The 20847-nt window shown below is 41.2% G+C and overlaps 1 protein-coding gene across 1 annotated transcript; it reads right to left on the bottom strand.

Moving 5' to 3' along the window:
• Positions 1 to 6878: 6878 nt before the first annotated feature.
• On the bottom strand, positions 6879 to 20800 carry LOC113037576 (uncharacterized). Its single transcript, XM_026194815.1, has 8 exons — positions 19986 to 20800; positions 17753 to 17825; positions 17120 to 17444; positions 16896 to 16943; positions 16298 to 16393; positions 8685 to 8768; positions 8565 to 8593; positions 6879 to 7106 (listed from the first exon to the last, which is right to left on the bottom strand). The coding sequence occupies exons 1-8, from the start codon at positions 20477 to 20479 to the stop codon at positions 7041 to 7043; spliced, it is 1215 nt and encodes a 404-aa protein (XP_026050600.1). The 5' UTR covers positions 20480 to 20800; the 3' UTR covers positions 6879 to 7040.
• Positions 20801 to 20847: the final 47 nt, after the last annotated feature.

Raw genomic sequence — 20847 nt, 5'->3', positions numbered from 1 at the left:
TAGCATCTGAAAACACCAGCGTATGTCCGCACGCTGTGCTCTACACAAAGGAATGATGGCAAGATCTCATGAAAGAAAGTCCTTTTCTAGTTTGTGAGTTAGATGATGGAAATAGCTGTTATTTTTCAGTTATTGTATTAGACTTGTGAGGCTCAGACAGTTCCATGTATTTACCTTTTCTAACAGGACATATATATATACTACATTGTTCTCGTAGTTTTGTATTTTGTTACCAGCAAATAAAGTTTTTTCTCCAACCGAATGCATTAATTATTTTAAATGCTATATTTAACCTAGTTTTTAAATAAGTTATAGCAGTTTGATTACTAGGTTTAAGAGTGTGATCATAAGAAAAAAATATCCAATGCTGGTTAATATCTCTCAATTTCTTTACAGTAAAGAAAGTGGCTGGTTGAGCTTTAGAAACTTTTGGTAATATCTTTAAAATGAAAGCGGCACAAACGACAATTTTAGCAGCACAAGCCAGCACAAACGTAGCACAGTTGATTGACACCAGTTTTGTTTGATTCCATTAATGTGTGTGTGTGTGTGTGTTGGGGGGGGGGGGGCTGGTTGACCTCTGATGACCTCTAGAAATTTTCTTGAATATCTTTAAAATGATAGCAGCACAAACGACAATTTTAGCAGCACAAACCAGCACAAACGTAGCACAAACGTTTGACATCAATTTTGTTTGATTTGGGTAATGTGGGGGGGCTGGTTGACCTATTGACCTTTACATTTTCATTAATATCTTTAAAACAGAGGCAGCGCAAATGACAATTTTCGCAGCACAAACCAGCACAAACGTAGCACAGTTGATTGACACCCATTTTGTTTGATTTAATTAATGTGGGGGGGGGGGGGGGGGGGGGGGCTGGTTGACCTCTGATGACCTATTGAAATTTTTATTAATATCTTTAAAATGATGGTAGCACAAACGAAAAATTTTGCAGCACAAACCAGCACAAACGTTTGATACCACTTTTGTTGGATTTGAAGAAGGTGGGGGGCCACATGTTCAAATAGCACAACTCTGCATTATTAAGTGATAAGAACAAGTAATCTGATGTCCTGTAATCATTATGACGCTATAATTTGAGATACAATAAATAAAATAAGTTTTTGTACAAAGTATCGGTATCGGATCAGTATTGTCGATACCACCCTGAATATTACTTGGTATCGGATCGGAAAGGAAATCAGTGGTATCGCACATCACTAATGTGCAGTCTACACCTGTTCCTTTCAGTACACAGTCCACAAAAATAAAAATCTTTAAATTCAACCAACTTTGATTTAGATGTTTGTACTACCACTTTGAAGTTATGAAACCGATACACTTCACTCCTGAAACAATTACAGGAAATATATCTCAAAATCCACTGAAGACTTGCACACTGCTCAATGAGGCCTATTAATCAACCCAAAATCCTGGCAAAACATTTTACTCTTTAATCCATCGTGTTTGTAGATAAGTCTGTGAGCTTACTCTTTATTCTGCCTGTAAGCTAGATTTACCTTTCTTATTCGCACACATTATTCACACACACTGTGTGTACATTGTTGTACAGACATTAGTTAGCTCAGCGGTTCCCAAACTATTTTGCTAGGCCCCCCTTTTTTCTTCAAGAAAAATGTACGCGCGTGCATGCACAAGCACATCCTCCAACTACACACAACCATATTTTGCTCCATTGCTGTTTATTTCACACCTCAAACATTTAGTAAACAATTAACAAATACAAGTAAACTGCAATAAATTACAGGTAGTAATAAAATACACTACTAACTGTTTTACGCTACGTCCACACCTACACGGGAATTTTTTTGAAAACGCAGCTGTTTCGTCCACTGAGATTTTTTTAAAACTCCTTTTTTACTTTTCCGTGTGGACGAGGAATACAGAGTTCGTCACGCGACGTCAAAGGTATGTGACTTTTTTCACATCACACTGTGCGCCACGTTATTGTTTACATGAGATGAATTACAGAATGGCAGATAGAGACAAAATACTGTTAATCTGACTATTTGCAGGTTTACACGCTTACATATACACATGCAGTTACTGTCCCTCCATTTACAAAGGCAGAGGCGTCACGGTGTAATTATTTTACGTGTAGTTGTTTTTTTCCTGTGTAATAATATTCAACATTGCTATCAATACATTTTTCAAAAAATGCCTCTCTGTGCAAAATGGGTTTAAAAACATAAACAACTGTAGGATACTGTTAGTCCGTGATTTGAACCGAGGGAACAAATCGTGGCAGGATCAGCCTGATATTATTTGTATCCTTTGTATCCCACTGTAACTTTACTGTATATAAAGAGCTAACATCTCCAAAATGTCATGAGTAGTTAGTCATTACAAGAAGTGTTTGTGAACTAAAAGAATGTGGGATACTGTTTGTCCGTGATTTGGAGAGCCCAGCCCGTGCTCCCCATGAAGGGAAAAGCAATTCTGCAGGGGAGACCTACCTCGGCACTTGTGCAGGTGAAACCAAAAGGAAGATATGCTTCACCATATTTTCTAGTCTTTGGCTTAGAATGGAGTTGGTTTGGAAACATATTCAGCTATGCTTTATCTCTTGCTTTGAGTTTGTGTGGGCGCCCCATGCTAGCAGTGTCCAAGCGTTTTGTTTTTTTTTCCTTTTCATACCGCATTTACTTTATTAATGAAAATATTTTCATCCAATCGAATTCAACTATCATGTTTCTATACGCATCTTCTTCATGTCAACAGTTACAGAGTAAAATAGAACTGATTTCTTGCAGTCTTCATATCTTTAAAAAAAAAAATTAATATATCCTCATACAGCCACTTAACTTTGTATTTGCATTTCAGAATAGAGCGGGTTAACATGACTGCAATGTTTTTTTTTAATATATTCAGTGCCTGGTGGAAGGAAAAAAAAGGATAAAACATTTCAGAAAACCTCAATGTAGAGATTATTATTATGATATTGTATTATGACCCAAGAAAATAATAAGAATAATCAGAAGAGAACTGCTGGATGATGGATATTTTAAGATAAGATAAGATAAGATAAGATAAGATAACCTTTATTAGTCCCACACGTGGGAAATTTGTTTTGTCACAGCAGGAAGTTGACAGTGCAAAAGTTATGACGCATTTATTATGACATGATGAGATATTTTGAGCAATTAACATTTTGACTCTTAATCACACAGATAACAGCAGAAATCTCTTGATCTTCTTTTTGTCCCTGAACTTTCTACTGGTTTAAAGACCAGCATCCTCAGCTGTGACCTTCTCTGTCTAAGACACGCTGTCTGATTTTTTTTTTTTTAAATGTTAGTGAATCTTCCCAAATCAAGCAATGTTACTATTGCTGCGTTAGAACTACTGAAGGGAGTGTTAGTTTAGGTAAATTTTTCCTAATAATCTTTCACATTTTTGCAAAACAAAGTGACTGCTGCTGTAAAAGTGATAGATGGCAATATGTTAACAGTGCTGAAAGTTTGAAGGTACATTGTTTCAGCCAGCAGGGGGCAGTTGTTATGATGAGAACAGGACAGGAAGCTAATATGATGACAACAGGAACTTCCTGGGTTGACAGTTCCCCCACAAAGTCAATTAATCAAAAATGTTGATCTACCCCCTTCTAATCAAGTATTGCAGTAATCGTGTTAATAGCATCAAATATTTGGATATCAGAAACATTAAATATGCAACATGAAAGGCACTATGAAAGCTGCTGTTTTATACCAGGAGTTTCAGGTAAGTCTGGATGAACTCTCTCATCTTTGTTTCTGGGTCTTCTCCTGCTTTCTCCAGGATGCCTTAAAACAAGTAGTCCATCATCCCTCAATCACAGTTTCTTCCAAGAGTCTCGGTGAGGGAATTTACCAACTCTGAGGTCTGCATTTTCTGCAAAAAGTGATTCCACCTGCTGCTGGCTGAACTCCACTGAGTTTTCCACTGTAGAGAATTTCCAGTAAGGACAGGCATGTGTCAGAACTGGACAATTCCTTATCTATAGATTCCGAGTCCACCTTATCACTGGTGTATGTAGAGCAGGGGTGTCCAACTTAAGGCCTCAAGGGCCGGTGTCCTGCAGGTTTTACATATCACCCTGGGTCAACACACCTGAATCGAATGATTAGTTCATTACCAGGCCTCTGGAGAACTTCAAGACATGTTGAGGAGGTAATTTAGCCATTTAAATCAGCTTTGTTGGATCAAGGACACATCTAAAACCTGCAGGACACTGGCCCTTGAGGCCTGGAGTTGGACACCCCTGATGTAGAGGCTGCTCTTGGGAATTCGTCAAGGCAGTTTTTTTTGGTGGGTGTAGCTCCTTTGCTGCTGAAGGGAATCCATGTCTTTATACGAAATACTTCTCAGATCTTCATTATTGTACTCCAGAGTGCTGAAGTTTATGAAATTATAGCTAGATTTTTGTTTTATTACCTTAAAGGCTGGCAGAGAAAACTAATGACTGAAAAATGTTTGTAATCATTAACGTGCCGCCATGTTCAATACTGTTGAGATTCCCACATCACTACAGTACGGTGCTACAGTTTGAGTAACATTTAATTCAAACTTACAGATTTTCCCTTTCCATATCTGAAAGCATTGTCTACCTACAAAACAAAGATCCAAACAAGGAACTTTGCTTTGGGACTGCAGTACATTTTCAAAAGTGGAATCATTTATCAAACTGTAAAAAGCTCTAAAATGGCTTTAAAAAGTAAGAGGTGAAAAGGCAAGTGGCTGTATTCAAATGACACACAAGTTTAAGAATGGAAATAGGAGGCCTGACTGGAAGAACATAAGATACAAAACAACAACAGAGTTCTTAAGCATTTCTTTATTTGCAAATTGCGTTATGCTAAAATATTATAACTATAAGACTCAAAGCTCATTAGAGCACATCTTTAAAAACATGACTTACAAAAACTTCCCCTAATTCATTTCCAACTACTTCTTACTGACAGTCATAAAAATAAGTTCAAGTTTTTACAGTTGAAAAATTCCTCAACTCAGGTCTAAATTATATTAACCTTTACATGTCGAAGTGCTTGCACGAATGGATATAAAGCACAAAATATAAAATGTAAAAATATAACAAATATTTATTATTGATATATTTGATGTCAAGGTTAAGACAGGTGAGCACATATGATCAGTGTTGGTCAAGTTACTTGAAAAAAGTAATCAGTAACTGATTACTTCCCTTAAAAGTAATCCCATTACTTTACTGATTACTTATTTTCAAAAGTAATTAATTACTTAGTTACTTTTTAAAAACACGATTTACAACCTGAATAGATGATAAAGCAATAGCTCTTTCAGCCCAATTCTACTTTTTTGCATAATCCATCATACAGAATGTAATCAAATGGAAAAGTCTCTTTTTAAAACTTGTTTTATTAGTTTTAACCTTTTAACTTTATGCATCAAGCAAAAATTTAATTATATGCAACATTCACTGACTGGAAGAAATTTGTTTAATATTTAAACCTATTTTCTACACATTCCAGCACATAAAATAAAATATTTTTTTGTGTTTACACTCTCCCTTTCAAATAGATGCAAGTAAAACACAGCAGAAAATAAATAAAGTCAAAGACTAGCGGTCCTGTTGCTCTATTTTGACCTGTAAAGCAGGAGTGGGGTGGGCGGATGTTTGCCCTGGTGCAGGTGTGCCGCAGCGGTCAGTTGAAGAATCCGCGAGTTTCTCTGTGAATTTCCCATTACATCGTAGCGCACGCGGTGCTTGCTTGGAAGTTTAGGGGTTACAAGTAACACGTTACTGCCCATCTCTGCATATGATACTGTTAGGTTTTGTATTGTTGATTGTCATTTATGCTTAGAAATATTTAACCATGTATGCTTAGAGGTGTATAATTAATTGTGTAGTGATAGGTTGTGTGATCTTTAGCAGGCTGCAAAGGCTTGGTGTGTATTCCACACTAGAATGCACACCCACATCCTGGGAGCACGAGAGAGGTCGTACCTTCCCTTATTGTTTTATGGTAGGATTAATGTAGCTACGTCTGTTCTAGTCCAAGTGCTTTTTGTTTAGATGAACTGTTGGATTTTCCAGACCAGCAGGTTAAGGAAGTCGTTTATGGGGTCACACTCTGACCCCCCCCACACACACACACACACACACACACACACACACACACACACACACACACACACACACACACACACACACACAGTATTCTTTGTTTACATGTATACCTATGTAAGATGCTATATGTTAATGACCCTATGCATATTCATGTAACCACAATAAAAGGAGTGCTATGGGGAGCCTGGCTGAGAGTCTGACGGAGGTCAAGTGGTGGAACGACACTTGGCTCCAGGCAGGACTCCCTCATGCATGAGTAACATGAAGAACTTTGCCTACTTGTGTCTTGCTTTGCAGTGTAATTATATTGTCTTCAACGTTCCAGCGGATGGGTTCAAGCTACAAACCTATCAGATACATTCTGCAGACCATCGCCATTCTGACATTTGTACATGGAGAGATATTTTTTGATACAGCTGCTTTGGTGAATATCAGTAGATATTCTGTACAACTGCTTTTTAAAGAACTAGGCTGTGCCTTGGAGTGCCACAGAGGCAAAAAGATCCATTGGGTTCCTTAAAATATGTTAATAGGCTTTAAGACAGTTTACCCATTCAGGGTATGAAGATCTATTAATGCCCATTGCCTACTTAAATAGGAGCATTTTATTCCTTTTCCAAATCAAGGAATAAAAGTGCCTCAGCCTGAATTGTTTTGTCATGTATTGGTCGTAATATTTTGATTATGTACCATTATTCTCTACACCTACAGATTGAGGGACACCAGTAGTTTTTGCTTTGCTTGGTTTTTTTCTTCTTGTTCTTTTCTGGTCCAAAAATAGAAATGTTTTAATAACTAATAACAGAAAATATATTTAGTGAAATACGATTACTGCATTGCATTAGGACTTAAATGCTGCCCAAATTTATACTGAGTTAAAATGAGTTTCTGTTTTAAAGGTTCTTGTGCAAATATATAGCACACTGATGTTGTTCAGCCCTCATCAGAAGGCTGGGCATTTTCCTGCTTCACTGTTTCATCATCTTCCTCATTATACCCCTGTGAAATAAAGCAGAATTACATTCATGAGTTGTCTGACATAGTCACATTTTCCAGTAACAATATAATGACTCTAATCTTTAGGCATTTTTAGGCACGCCTGTCTGCATGTTATGAAGTAACATTTGAAGGTAGAACTTTCTGTATATTTCTGTTATGTCTTTTAAATGGATCCTTACCTGTAAACCAAAGTGCTGGTATCCAAAACACAAAGACTGTAATCATTGTTCCTCACTGTCTCTTTCTTTTATTTCTTCTATTACACAAGCTTTAAAAATACATTCACACCAGTGTCCTAGTATATGCAATAAGCGATTTAAGCCACAAGTCACATTTGCACACAACTTTTTCCTGTTTAACCACGCCCACACTGATAACACTTCGAAAGACATGATAGAAAGGCCGTATCACTTCTCATCTGCGTGTCTGTGTTGCGATTAGAAAACATGACAAGTAAGAGTATATTTTTAAGTCGATCTTTTTCAGAGTATCTTTTAGTATCTTAAAGTACTTTGAGCAGTCATAAAACTTCAAAAATGGGCTGTTTTAAAGTGTAATTTTTTCCTGTGCTTGCTGATTACAACAACTTAAAAAATATAGATTACTATTCTGCTAGTTTTACCAGGTTCATGTCATTAAGTATACTTTGCTTTAATTGCTTTTTGGCATGAGGGACTGACAGGTCAGCCTTACAGATACATTGGCTATGAAGCATGCACGAAATATACTGTGAAGTCAACGTGTGCTATAAATGTGGATTCAAGTGTGATTTTATGAGGTTTATTGAAAAGTCTAGCACTGTGAATGCCAGTCCAATTTTGTCAAATGGAGATTCTTCTCTGTTGTTTCTTGTGAGTGATTGGCTCTTTCATTCATTCATTACCCTTCATTTAGCACAAGGTAATTATACTAAAGAAATTGCATTATAATACCCAGAACATGACATGACCCTCATTTGGTGCACAGTTCCATCCAAAACTTAGGATAAAAAATGCTATCAATGAATAAAATTAACCATGAAAATAATGGGCTGTAGCTGTCTGTAGCTTTGGTGTGATGGGTTTTTTTTTTGTTTTTTTTTTTTTGTTTTTTTACAAAAACATGTCCATGAATGGAACTCAGTTTATAGATGGATTTTTTTATTTTATTTCGATAGTCAAAATAAGTCAGACATTTCTCCAAACTCAAAACGCTGCTAGGATTTAAATCATGTGAGATTTTTAGTTTCCATGAAATTTCAGCTTATTTGGTATTATTTATCATGGTTATTTAAGCTACAATAGAGGCACATATCACACCACAGGATGAGAAGCCTGTTTGTACTGGAACTGCATGAGAAGGTACTCATTCCAGAGATTCAATTATGGTAAAGCTGGTTATAAGATTTGTGTATAAGGAGGGGTTGATTTACAAATGGATTATTCACAGTTGACTTTGTAATCTGTTTAACAGACTCACCATGTTTCCATCCATTTTTGCTTTTGCAACTGAAAAGACAAAAAAAAAAGATTTAAGTTCAGATTCCAAAAACAAAATTCAGATTTTTCCACCCTTTTGTTTACATATGACTATTCTCACCAGCTTTTGTCAATATGTTGACGATCAGAACAACCGTTATGAGTGTTGCCAGACTCACAACGACAACAATGAGCCTGCACCAGACTGGAAAAAGAATGAAAACATGAAAGTATATTTTAAAATTAATGCAATCTGAAGTTTGGTTTCCCACAGCAACTTTTACATCTATTTGTCTTCTTTAAATTAAACCAGTGGTTCTCAAACCCTTTACATCATTCCCCACATGGCAGGAAGAAACAAAAACAAAACAATGACAAAAAAGCCTTGCTTCAACTTTATTTAGATAATAAACTCATTCACAATTAAAATCCTTCAGTAAGTTTCGTTTTAAACAAACAACTTTCATTTGCTTCATTATTCTGCACCACTTCTTCAAAAAAAGGAAACAAGTTAAGCAGAATGTGAACTTGGCCAAACATGGAAAAATAATGTTCAGTCTTAGGCTGAAACTTGTGAACGTAGATGAAAAAATATATAAATTAGTGAGAGTTTAATACTATTCACTCTTGCCTGTTCTCACACAGCCTGTTTTTATCTGCTGTGGCGTGGCTATAGGGGAGGCGGACGCACCTGAGTGGCATCCCTAATCATGCCTCGCTGGCTTAAAACAGGATAAACTAGGTCCTGTTGTTGTTGATGTGCATAGGCTGTAGCCGAAAAGCTGCAGCCGCGTGTGTATGTCGACAGCTGCAATAAGTGTACTGAAAAGTGCAAAAATGTGGTCGTGTCTCTCGTGCCCTACACCTGGGTTTGTATGGAATCAGAACGATGCCACCTTGAAACGAAACCGAAAAAAATATTGAAACCGAAAAAAAATATTGTAACTGAAATAAAAGTACTGAAAAATCTTGTATTGAAACAAAAAAAAAAAAAGTGATTGTGAAAAACAATAAAAAAAAATTTTCCGCTTACAATTGTTTTTTTTTTTTTTTTCAATTTCAATCCATTTTTTTTCGGTTTCAATCCACTTTTTGGTTTCAATCCATTTTTTGGTTTCAAAACATTTTTCAGTTTCACTCTGCTGGCACTGTTTTGGCGTCCGGGGGCGCGCTGGGGGGGCGGGGATTCCAACCCACATGTATTTGCATATATTATAATGCTAACCAATGACTGGAGAAAACACTGACGACGCGGCTGCGGTCACGGACAAACTTGCATGTGTCTGTTCGGGAATGGCAGATGCTGAGAGGTCCAGCGTTTACATTACCAACTATTTCAAAGTGACAGCCTGAGGTGTTCTTCAGTAAATTGGACTACTGGACAGGAGGACCTGAGGCCCCACCGCATTATTTTTGGGAAGTTAAATGTGTTTGTAAGCTAATCCGTAATTTAGGTCCTTAGCTAGCTACATAGCTAGCTAAAATGAGCACTCGGCTGTCGGGGAAACTTGTTTTGTAAAGTTCATTTAGCTAACCCGTGGCAGGTGAATGAATTTACCCTGACTAAAGAAATCAAGAGAAACGCACCGGGCTGCTTAGTGACTAACCACGGTTACTGTACTTTTATTATGAGTATTATACTGTAAGAGCAACAAGCTGGACTCTGCTTCTGCTCCTGTGGAGAGCTGATTATTAAATATGTGCAAACAGCAGCATGTTTTCTGTCGCTTTCCACATGTGGAAGGACATTAACGCCAACTTTTAAAAACCTGGCACTTCAGTAACCCCTCATTAGTCAATAGCTACGGATTAAATAGCAACGCCCGATACTTATGTACTGAAACCAACTACTTCCGCTTGTCAGCTTAAGTTAAAATATTAAATTTTTCCTCTGCTTATTTTTTTAGTATTTCTTTTTTCCTGAGTTTGTTACAAATATTCAGGTTAAAAAACTGTCCGAATTATTTTTAATGAGTTATGTTCACAAAGTCACTCTGTACAGCTTGCATCCTTTAGGACAAATAATTTGAAGCATTAATATTTCTGGTTCAATACCACCGCTGATAACACCTCCGTATGTTGTGACCAGGATGCAGCAGCAGACTGAACCTCGACTGAAACCTGCTCCATCATCTCATCTTTGCAGATGTCCATTTATAAAGCAACTGTATGCTAACGTCAAGGATGCATACAGCTCCTCCTCCCTCCCCCCACTTGGTAGGTCAGATCATAACCTGATTCACCTCACCCCCCGCTATGTGCCAATTGTGAGGAGGGAACCTGTGACCACCAGGACTGTTAGGAGGTGGTCAGAGGAGGCAATAGCGGAACTACAGGGCTGTTTCGAGGTGACCGACTGGGAAACACTCTGTGAGCCTCACGCCGAGGACATCAATGGGCTTACTGAGTGTATCACAGACTACATAACTTTCTGCACCGACTCCATTGTTCCAGCTCAGACTGTTCATTGTTACCCAAATAACAAGCCGTGGGTGACTAAGGACATCAAAGCCCTCCTCAACAACAAGAAGAGGGCTTTCAGAGGGGGCAACAAAGAGGAGGTGAGGAAGGTCCAGGTGTTACTAAAGGACAAGATCAGAGAGGCTAAGGACAATTACAGGAGGAAGCTGGAGTGGAAACTCCAGCAGAACAGCATGAGAGAGGTGTGGAGGGGCATGAAGACCATCACTGGATTCAGGCCAACCAACAGCAGGGGAGCTGAGGGAGGTGAGAATAGAGCCGACGAGTTGGATCTGTTTTTCAATAGATTCGACACCACAGTGTCTGCTCCCACCCCCACAACCTCACCTGCAGTCAGCCTGGAATCCAGAGCCACACCACTGTGCCAGCCTCTCTCTTCACATGTTGCCTCCTGTGAGATTCCTGACACCCCTCCCCCACCCATCACCTTCACTCAATACCAGGTTGAGATGCAAATGAGGAGACTTCACTCAGGCAAGTCTGCTGGACCAGACGGAGTGAGTCCCCTTGTCCTCAAGACCTGTGCCCCCCAGCTGTGTGGAGTCTTTCATAAACTGTTTATGCTGAGTCTGAGTCTGCAGAGGGTCCCGGTGATGTGGAAGACATCATGCCTCGTCCCTGTACCAAAGACGCCTCGTCCCAGTGGCCCCCAGGATTACAGGCCCGTGGCACTGACCTCCCACATCATGAAGACCCTGGAAAGGCTCATCCTGGACCAGCTGCGACCCATAGTAAGACCACATCTGGATCCCCTTCAGTTCGCTTATCAGCCTCGTCTCGGAACAGAGGACGCCATCATCTACCTGCTCAATCGTGTCTACACCCATCTGGACCAGCCGGCGAGCACTGTGAGGGTCATGTTTTTTGACTTTTCCAGTGCTTTCAACACCATCAGGCCGACCCTCCTGGGTGATAAGTTAGCAGCGATGCAGGTGGATGCTTCTCTGGTGTCCTGGATTGTTGATTACCTGACAGGAAGACCACAATATGTACGTCTCCCACAGTGTGTGTCTGACAAGGTGATTAGCAACACAGGGGCACCACAGGGGACTGTCCTCTCCCCCTTCCTCTTCACCCTCTACACCACAGACTTCAGCCACTGCACAGAGACCTGCCATCTTCAGAAGTTTTCTGATGACTCTGCGGTGGTTGGATGCATCAGCAGGGATGATGAGACAGAGTACCGGGCTGTGGTCGACTCCTTTGTCACGTGGTGTGAGCAGAATCATCTGCAGCTCAACGTGGCAAAGACCAAGGAACTGATCGTGGACTTCAGGAAGACCAGGAAACACTTGACCCCTGTTTCAATCCAGGGGGTCAGTGTTGACATTGTGGAGGACTATAAATACCTTGGAGTACACATTGACAATAAACTGGACTGGGCTAAAAACACCACAGCACTTTACAGGAAGGGCCAGAGTCGTCTCTATTTTTTGAGGCGACTGAGGTCCTTCAACATCTGCCAGAAAATGCTGAGGATTTTCTATGAGTCTGTGGTGGCCAGTGCGATCCTCTATGCTGTTGCATGCTGGGGGAGCAGGCTGAGGGTCGCAGATGCCAACAGACTTAATAAACTGATCCGTAAGGCCAGCAATGTTGTGGGGATGGAGCTGGACTCCCTCAAGGTGGTGTCGGAGAGGCGGATGCTGTCCAAGATAAAGACAATGTTGGATAACACCTCCCACCCACTCCATGACATGTTGGTCAGTCACAGGAGCTCGTTCAGTGAGAGACTGAGATTACCGAAAAGCACCACTGAACGACACAGGAAATCATTCCTGCCTGTGGCCATCTCCCTGTACAACGCATCCACTTAACACACTGTTTGCTGCTACAACTACACATGTTTCTTTTCCAAATATTTATTTATAAGTGACTTATGTATGTATGTATGTATATATATGTAGATATTGTACTATTCTTAGTTAGCGTATTGTCTGTCTTGTCTTAATGTTGGTTTAAAATGGAGCACTGTAACAAAAAATAATTTCCCCCAGGGATCAATAAAGTATTCTGATTCTGATTCTGATTCTGATCAACAACTCAAAGGTAAACATGATATTAGAAAATGTGTTAGTATATAAGGCAGGGGTGGGCAATTCCAGGCCCCGAGGGCCGGTGTCCCTGCAGGTTTTAGATGTGTCCTTGAACCAGCACAGCTGATTTAAATGGCTAAATTAGCTCCTCAACATGTCCTGAAGTTCTCCAGAGGCCTGGTAACGAACTAATCATGTGATTCAGGTGTGTTGACCCAAGGTGAGATCTAAAACCTGCAGGACACCGGCCCTCGGGGCCTGGAATTGCCCACCCCTGATATAAGGCCTTTAAAACAAATAAAAAATAAACAGCTCATATGTCAGCTGTCGGCAGAACTGTAGGACTGAACAACTTCAGATCCCGAGTGTGTGAGGACAGAGAAGGAATCAGCTCTATTTCAGATTTGAGAGAAACTTTATATTTCAGTTTGTGATGATTCTGTTCTGTTTGTGATTATAGGAGCCGTCCTCAGCACCACCCAGTGACAGATCATCCTATATCTTCAATCTTTGTAGTAACTCCAAAATTAACTGAAGAAAACAGTACAAAGGTTAAAGTACCACATGTGCTGTCAGTGAAAGCTGCAGCTGTTTTATTGATAAATTTAAAGACAAAAGGATTAATCACCCCTGTAACTGTCATTATTAGTAATGTGCAAATCATGAACATGAATATCGTTCAATACTCGAGAATCACTTTACTGACTCATGAATCATGATTCACAAGCCCAACTGACTCACTGACTCATCCCTGTTGCTGTTAGCAGCAATGTATCTAGCTTATAATTAAAATTGTGGAGAAAAACACAACACCCAGTATCTTAACAAAAAAAATTTCTGCTCTGAACTGGAAGAAAAAACACTGAGTAGAAGCTCATATCAAGACAATAGCTCCTCCATTCACAGTAGCATCGCTCTGCTAACATGCTAACAGCACATTTGAGCTACTCACCCCCTCCCTTCCTGTGCTGAATCGTAGGGTAAGTGAATCACTCAGGACTCACTAACCCCCTCCCTCCTGTGCTGAATCATAAGTGTAAGTGAATCACTCAGGACTCACTAACCCCCTCCCTCCTGTGCTGAATCGTAAGCGAATCACTCAGGACTCTCTCACCCCCTCCCTCCTGTGCTGAATCGTAGAGCGAACGAATCACTCAGGACTCTCTCACCCCCTCCCTCCTGTGCTGAATCGTAAGCTTAAGCGAATCACTCAGGACTCATTGGTCGTGTCCAAATTCATGGGCTGCATCCTCCTGAGGACCCGGCCTTCGCGGTCTACGTGGGCCGGGTCCTCAGAAGATCGGGTAGGCCGGAAGTAAACGGCCGTGAAATTGGACGGTCTAGCCTTCTGATTAGCGTCACCGCTGTCTCGGTGGAGTTTAATAAACTCAGCCGTCTGCTCCTTGCTGTCTAAAATATAACAGGACACTGGAGTAAACTCTCGGCCATCTCACACTTCTGTTTAATCAGTTTTCTGTTTGATGTTTAGTCAGCTGTGTAAAAACCAAGGAGGAACCCACTCGGGGGATTAATAAAGTTTCATTTTATCTAATCTAATAACTTTAATCTCAGCCAAACCGATTTACTCACGAACAAACAAAACACTGAAAAAAGCCCAACAATAACATTTTTAGGTTGTCTAAGTGACTTATATATTACGTTTGTCACGGCCGGGCGGGTTACACACAGTAATTCGGCGTGCCCGTGTGGCGTGCTGGCTAGACCCAAGCGCGGCGAAGGCTAGCGGTGGGTTTGGAGCAGGCACACAGTTATTCTAGTAACGATCAGTGCACGAAGCGTGGCTTCGGAACGGTCGTTACCGACAGAGAGCGAGCGGAGCCGGGAAGAGAAAAAGGATTGAAGGGATAATCACTCACGGTTGCTGAATCAGGCGGAGACTGACGTCGGCAGAGTTTCGGAGCTCCTGACACGAAGAGAATGATGTCTGAGCGGCGAACAGGTGGGTGGCGTCTCTCTTTTAACCCCGGCCCCGTGATCAGCTGATCACAGCTGATCACCGGCTGACAACGTTTAACCCGAGCAGCGAAAGTCCGCGGTGATCTGAAAACGATGTGCCGGGAGTTGTGCCATTCTCGGCCGCATCAGTAAGCCTCGAGCTCCCGGCTAGCTATCGAGCTGGTGGGTAGCAGACGTCTCCGAAAACGTCGAAGCACTTTAGCAAAGATGCGATATCTTGATAAACCGAGCAGATATTTGATGTTTACACAGCTACTTTCTCGCCTGAAAATATGTTAAAAGTTTATTTTGTGACCCAGAAAGATTAATAAGAGTAATTTTAAAACTTAGTAGTGGCCGCCATTAGCCAGAAACTGGAGCTTGGCTGGGCCGCGCTATGAATTCTGGGATATGGTGGGCCACGAAGGACACACCCGACCCATCCTTCAAATTCGGAAAAAGGAGCACGCATTTGTCGGCTGCATTCGGAGGGGTCTACGAATTTGGACAGCCCTCGGCGCGTCGCTGTGACGTAATCGGTCTACAAATGCGGCCTCAGGAGAATGCAGCCCATGAATTTGGACACGACAATTCACCCCCTCCCTCCTGGCTCACAGCTTCTTCTTCTTGGTTGCCAATGTTAAGGCGCATTACCGCCCCCTGGCTCACAGCTCAGTGGACATTTAGATAAGAAAATATATATTTGACACATTTAAGGAAAATACTAATTAGTGACTAACCACAAAATACTAATAAAATAAAAATAAACAAGATAAATGTTTATTAAGCAATTTTGATAGGAAATTGCTTAATTTTAGAAATGTTTTTTGCTCTATAAAATAGTTGTTTTCTTTTAGAATCACTCATCTTAGCAGTAGGATATACATGAAAATATACATTTTTTTTTCCTCTGGTCAACTGACTCAGTGAATCAAATGACTCAAAAATCCGATTCACTTTGGTGAGTGACTCATTAAAACTCGATTCAGTCAAAAGAATCAAATTTACCATCACTAATGTGGTCATACCTGTATTTATGTTGTTTTCAGATGTTATTTCAAAGTTATTTTTAAATTCATAAAACTCTCTTGATTACTTACCTGTTGAAAGAGGGGTGAAGGAAAAAGCTCCACTTTGTTATTATATATTGTAACGCACACATAAAGACATAACTTGATATGTTGCTGTAATATTCAGAATGGCCACAGTTGCAGAGCACAAAGACTGTGATATTTTATATATGAGTTATCTCTACTGATACCCGTGATGTTGTGGATCCACTTCACTTTTGTGTGTTCACAGTTTTCAGGAGTCGAAATAGAGGAGTTATTATCTCCAGGTTTCTTTTCAGTGACTGCTAGAAAAGAATTGCAAAAGAAAAAAATCAACGTTGTAATAATAATTATTGTAAAAACCAGCATCTTCAACTGTGTCAACAAATTATCTAATCAAATGCATCAGATTGTTCTGTCATTTTTTTTTGGCATGTGAATAAATACAAATTCTGTAATTTGTAAATATAATCTGAAGTTATTAATTTCACACTGTAACTTTTGCAACAGTTTTTTTATTATCTTTAACCAAATCACATCCTTAATTTGGTGTTAATGATGATGAAATTGTCTTGTTTCTGCATTCTCAACTGAACAACAAAACACAACTCAATCAACTGCTTAATAAAAAACTGTCAGCCTGCCATCTGATATGACTTAACATCAAACAGCACTGTCAAAATAACCCCCAAAAATTTTCATTTCAGTTTCAATGGTTTTTGCTGCACATTCACTTGTTTACTAATTGACCAACACAAACCTGAATGCTTAAACCATCCTTCATGTCAGACTGTGTTGTGGTTTTACCTGTATTTGTGTTGTTTTTAGACATTGTTGTTGAATTTGTTTCTTCACCTAAATAAAAGAACAAAATTCAGCCAAGTGTTCACTTGGAAACTGCACCTATTCTAACAGAACATACAGACAATAAAGCTTCAGAAAATGTAAATGAATAAATACTTTCGGTAGTAATTAGTCACATTAGTTTAATTTTAATTTAAAATTGATAAAACTCTGCCTTAGTTACTTACTTGTTAAGTGAGGGCTGAAGGCAAAAGGCTCCATGATGCCATGCATTCTAACTACACACATAAAGTCATAAGGTGATATGTTACTATAGGTAAAATTCATTATGGTGACAGTTGCGGAGCACGAAGACCGTGATGTTTTTACATATGAAATCTCTCTATTGACATCCGTGCTGTTGTGGATCCACTTCACTTTCTTGATGTCTTGATCACACTTTTTAGGAGTCGACACAGAACAGTTCAAAGTCACATTACCTCCATATTTCTGTTCAGTGACTGGTGAAAATGCATAGCAAAAAGAATGATTAACTCGGTACTGATAAGTATTCTAACATATCTATTGCACTGTAATGAACTCTAACAGCAATTTGAACTCGAAGATATTGAAAGTGTAAATACTCACTGACAACAACAGAAAGATCAATGAGATGAACAGAACTGGGATTTCTCCCTGTGTTTTCAGGCACTGTGCAGGTGTACTGACCAGCATCCTCAACTGTTACCTTGGGTATAACCAGAGAACAGTCTGTGTTGACACTCAGTCTGTCTGACGTAACTTTTCCTCCAATGCTCATTTGATTAATAAGCTCTTGTTCAGCTGCGCCATTTGAACCAGTGAATGTCCAGAAGCTACACTTTGGACAAGGCAAACTGACTTTCTTTCCATCTCTGACAATTAAGGGCAAAAGACTCACTCCTCCCTGTGTTCCTGCAGATATGAAAGAAAAACGCCTGCATTACTATTACATATTAGTGTAGATATTTTTCAGATGTAGGAAAGTTTGCACAAAAAAAAAAAAAAAGCTTGGTTCTCATCTGTTCCAAGACTGATGAAACAAACACGCCTGTCTGCATGTTATGAAGTAACATTTGAAGGTAGAACTTTCTGTATATTTCTGTTATGTCTTTTAAATGGATCCTTACCTGTAAACCAAAGTGCTGGTATCCAAAACACAAAGACTGTAATCATTGTTCCTCACTGTCTCTTTCTTTTATTTCTTCTATTACACAAGCTTTAAAAATACATTCACACCAGTGTCCTAGTATATGCAATAAGCGATTTAAGCCACAAGTCACATTTGCACACAACTTTTTCCTGTTTAACCACGCCCACACTGATAACACTTCGAAAGACATGATAGAAAGGCCGTATCACTTCTCATCTGCGTGTCTGTGTTGCGATTAGAAAACATGACAAGTAAGAGTATATTTTTAAGTCGATCTTTTTCAGAGTATCTTTTAGTATCTTAAAGTACTTTGAGCAGTCATAAGACTTCAAAAATGGGCTGTTTTAAAGTGTAATTTTTTCCTGTGCTTGCTGATTACAACAACTTAAAAAAATATAGATTACTATTCTGCTAGTTTTACCAGGTTCATGTCATTAAGTATACTTTGCTTTAATTGCTTTTTGGCATGAGGGACTGACAGGTCAGCCTTACAGATACATTGGCTATGAAGCATGCACGAAATATACTGTGAAGTCAACGTGTGCTATAAACAGGGCTGGACTGGGACAAAACAAAATCAGCCCGGACATTTTGACTAGAGACCGGCCCACCAGGTGTTATAGGAAAAACCATAAAGCCTTTGAATGAAAACAGTTGGAAGAGTCAGATAATTATTTGTTAAAAGCTAGAAATTTTAAATGAGAATAAGAAAGAAAAGTATTTCTTTGTGCCCCCCTTTCCCTGTTAATGCTCTACCTGGCCCCCCTGGCAAAACTTTGCTAGACCCGCCCCTGCACAGTTCCCAGCTGTCAGCTACACAGAAAAGGATCCTGGTGTAAGTTGTCTCTCAGAAACAGTTCATAGCTTTCCTTCAACCCATTTGTCATGGTTGGCTGTGTGGCAGGCAACCATACCCAAAACACTGGAGCAGGGGAAGCAGATCAAACAGTTCGAGAGGCCGACCCGGAGGTTGCCGGCACAAAAGTTCATAAGTCAAACAGTCGGGGGGCCAACCAGGTTGGTGACCCAGTTGACATAGCTGGTGGTGTGGAAGTTGCAGGTGGTGGAGATGGTGGTGGCTGAACGGTCTCGCCAGAACCGTCAGCAGACAAGGCAGGAGGCTGGACGGGCTCCTCGGGCCCTGAGCTACTTGATGCTGTCCTGAAATATGAGCTGCTGGCCGGAGCAGCCAAGCGAGCTGCTGGCCGGAGCAGCCAAGCGAGCTGCTGGCCGGAGCAGCCAAGCGAGCTGCTGGCCGGAGCAGCCAAGCGAGCTGCTGGCCGGAGCAGCCAAGCGAGCTGCTGGCCGGAGCAGCCAAGCGAGCTGCTGGCCGGAGCAGCCAAGCGAGCTGCTGGCCGGAGCAGCCAAGCGAGCTGCGGGCCGGAGCAGCCAAGCGAGCTGCTGGCCGGAGCAGCCAAGCGAGCTGCTGGCCGGAGCAGCCAAGCGAGCTGCTGGCCGGAGCAGCCAAGCGAGCTGCCTCAGTGGAGCAGCCAAGCGAGCTGCTGGCCGGAGCAGCCAAGCGAGCTGCCTCAGTGGAGCTTTTAAATGAGTCGGGAAATGCTGGCTCTTTAGCCTCTAGCGGTCCGGGGTCTGCTGAGGGAGGGCACTCAGACTCTGGGGAGGCCCTGAAGAATGTTTCAATATCTGCAACATTACCACTTGAGGTCTTTAAATGAGTGTCTGCAGTCCAAGAAAAACATTTGGGCGCACACTGAACAGTCTCTTGAGGTGGCAGTTCAGAGAATAAAACAGTCTTAATGTTCTCAGAGCTTAGGTTAATTGTCTCTGGGGTGGAAGCCGCAGCTTTAGCTGATTCATGGATAGCTGATACGGGGTTAACAGGCTCAGGTGGAGCAGAAGAAACAGTCAGTTTTATTGTTATGCCCAGAAAGAGTGCGGGAAGAACTGTCGTGGTTACTCACAGCTGCTGATTGGAGGGGCTAGAGTGCGGCTGTAGCGAGGAATGGTGATGGCTCCGGTGCTTCCTCCTGGAAGTGGGAGTACAGACTGCAGAGGAGAACGGCAATGGCGGAGAGGCAGACTCTTCATCCTGCAACCATATGGCCGCAAGGAAAGAGGCTGGCGAGCGATAGTTGGAGCAGACCGGAGTCAGTAGTTCACTCTGTGGCCACGGCAAGGGGTTGATATCCTGCCGCGGCGATCGCTGTGGTGTCGCAGAAAGCTCTATGTTCGGCTGCTGCTGTGTTGCAGGGAGCTCACACTGCTTCGTGGCGAGCTCCGTCTGCTGCTGTGGTTGCTGCGGAGGCCTCGGAGTGGAGTACTGCAAACGAGCAAAGACTGCTAGCTCCCGAGCCTGAAGAACCTCCTGGGCTTCGTGCAGCTCGTCCATTAAGCTCATAAATCCCTTAAGTTGGCGGAGATGTGGATTTCCCCTCGAGGATTGTTCCGATAGCATTTAATCCAATCGCCATTGCCTTAGTATCCTTCGTGTGGGAAATTCGCTTTATGAGGCCCATGACGCGGGTGAGATCGCTCTCCCGAGATGAGCCTGCTGGGTCCAGGTTATGGTCACGTCGTTCTGTCATGGTTGGCTGTATGGCAGGCAGGCAGGAGCGGTGGACCCAAAATGCAGGACTCTTAGGAAACGAGGTTTCAACTGAAAATGCAGCTTTATTGCTGGAACAAAACTTCAACATAAAGTAAAACTCACAAAAGCAAACAAAACTCTAAACTGAGGTGCAGGAGGACTGGAACTCATGAACACACAGCAAGTTGCAGGTACAACACAACAGGGAGCACAGGAAAACACAGGGCTTAAATACA

Source organism: Astatotilapia calliptera, chromosome 15 (assembly GCF_900246225.1).
Source record: "Astatotilapia calliptera chromosome 15, fAstCal1.2, whole genome shotgun sequence".
Lineage (NCBI taxonomy): Eukaryota > Metazoa > Chordata > Actinopteri > Cichliformes > Cichlidae > Astatotilapia > Astatotilapia calliptera.
Note: the sequence above shows the minus strand (reverse complement) of the source record. Positions and strands in the feature narration are given on the sequence as shown.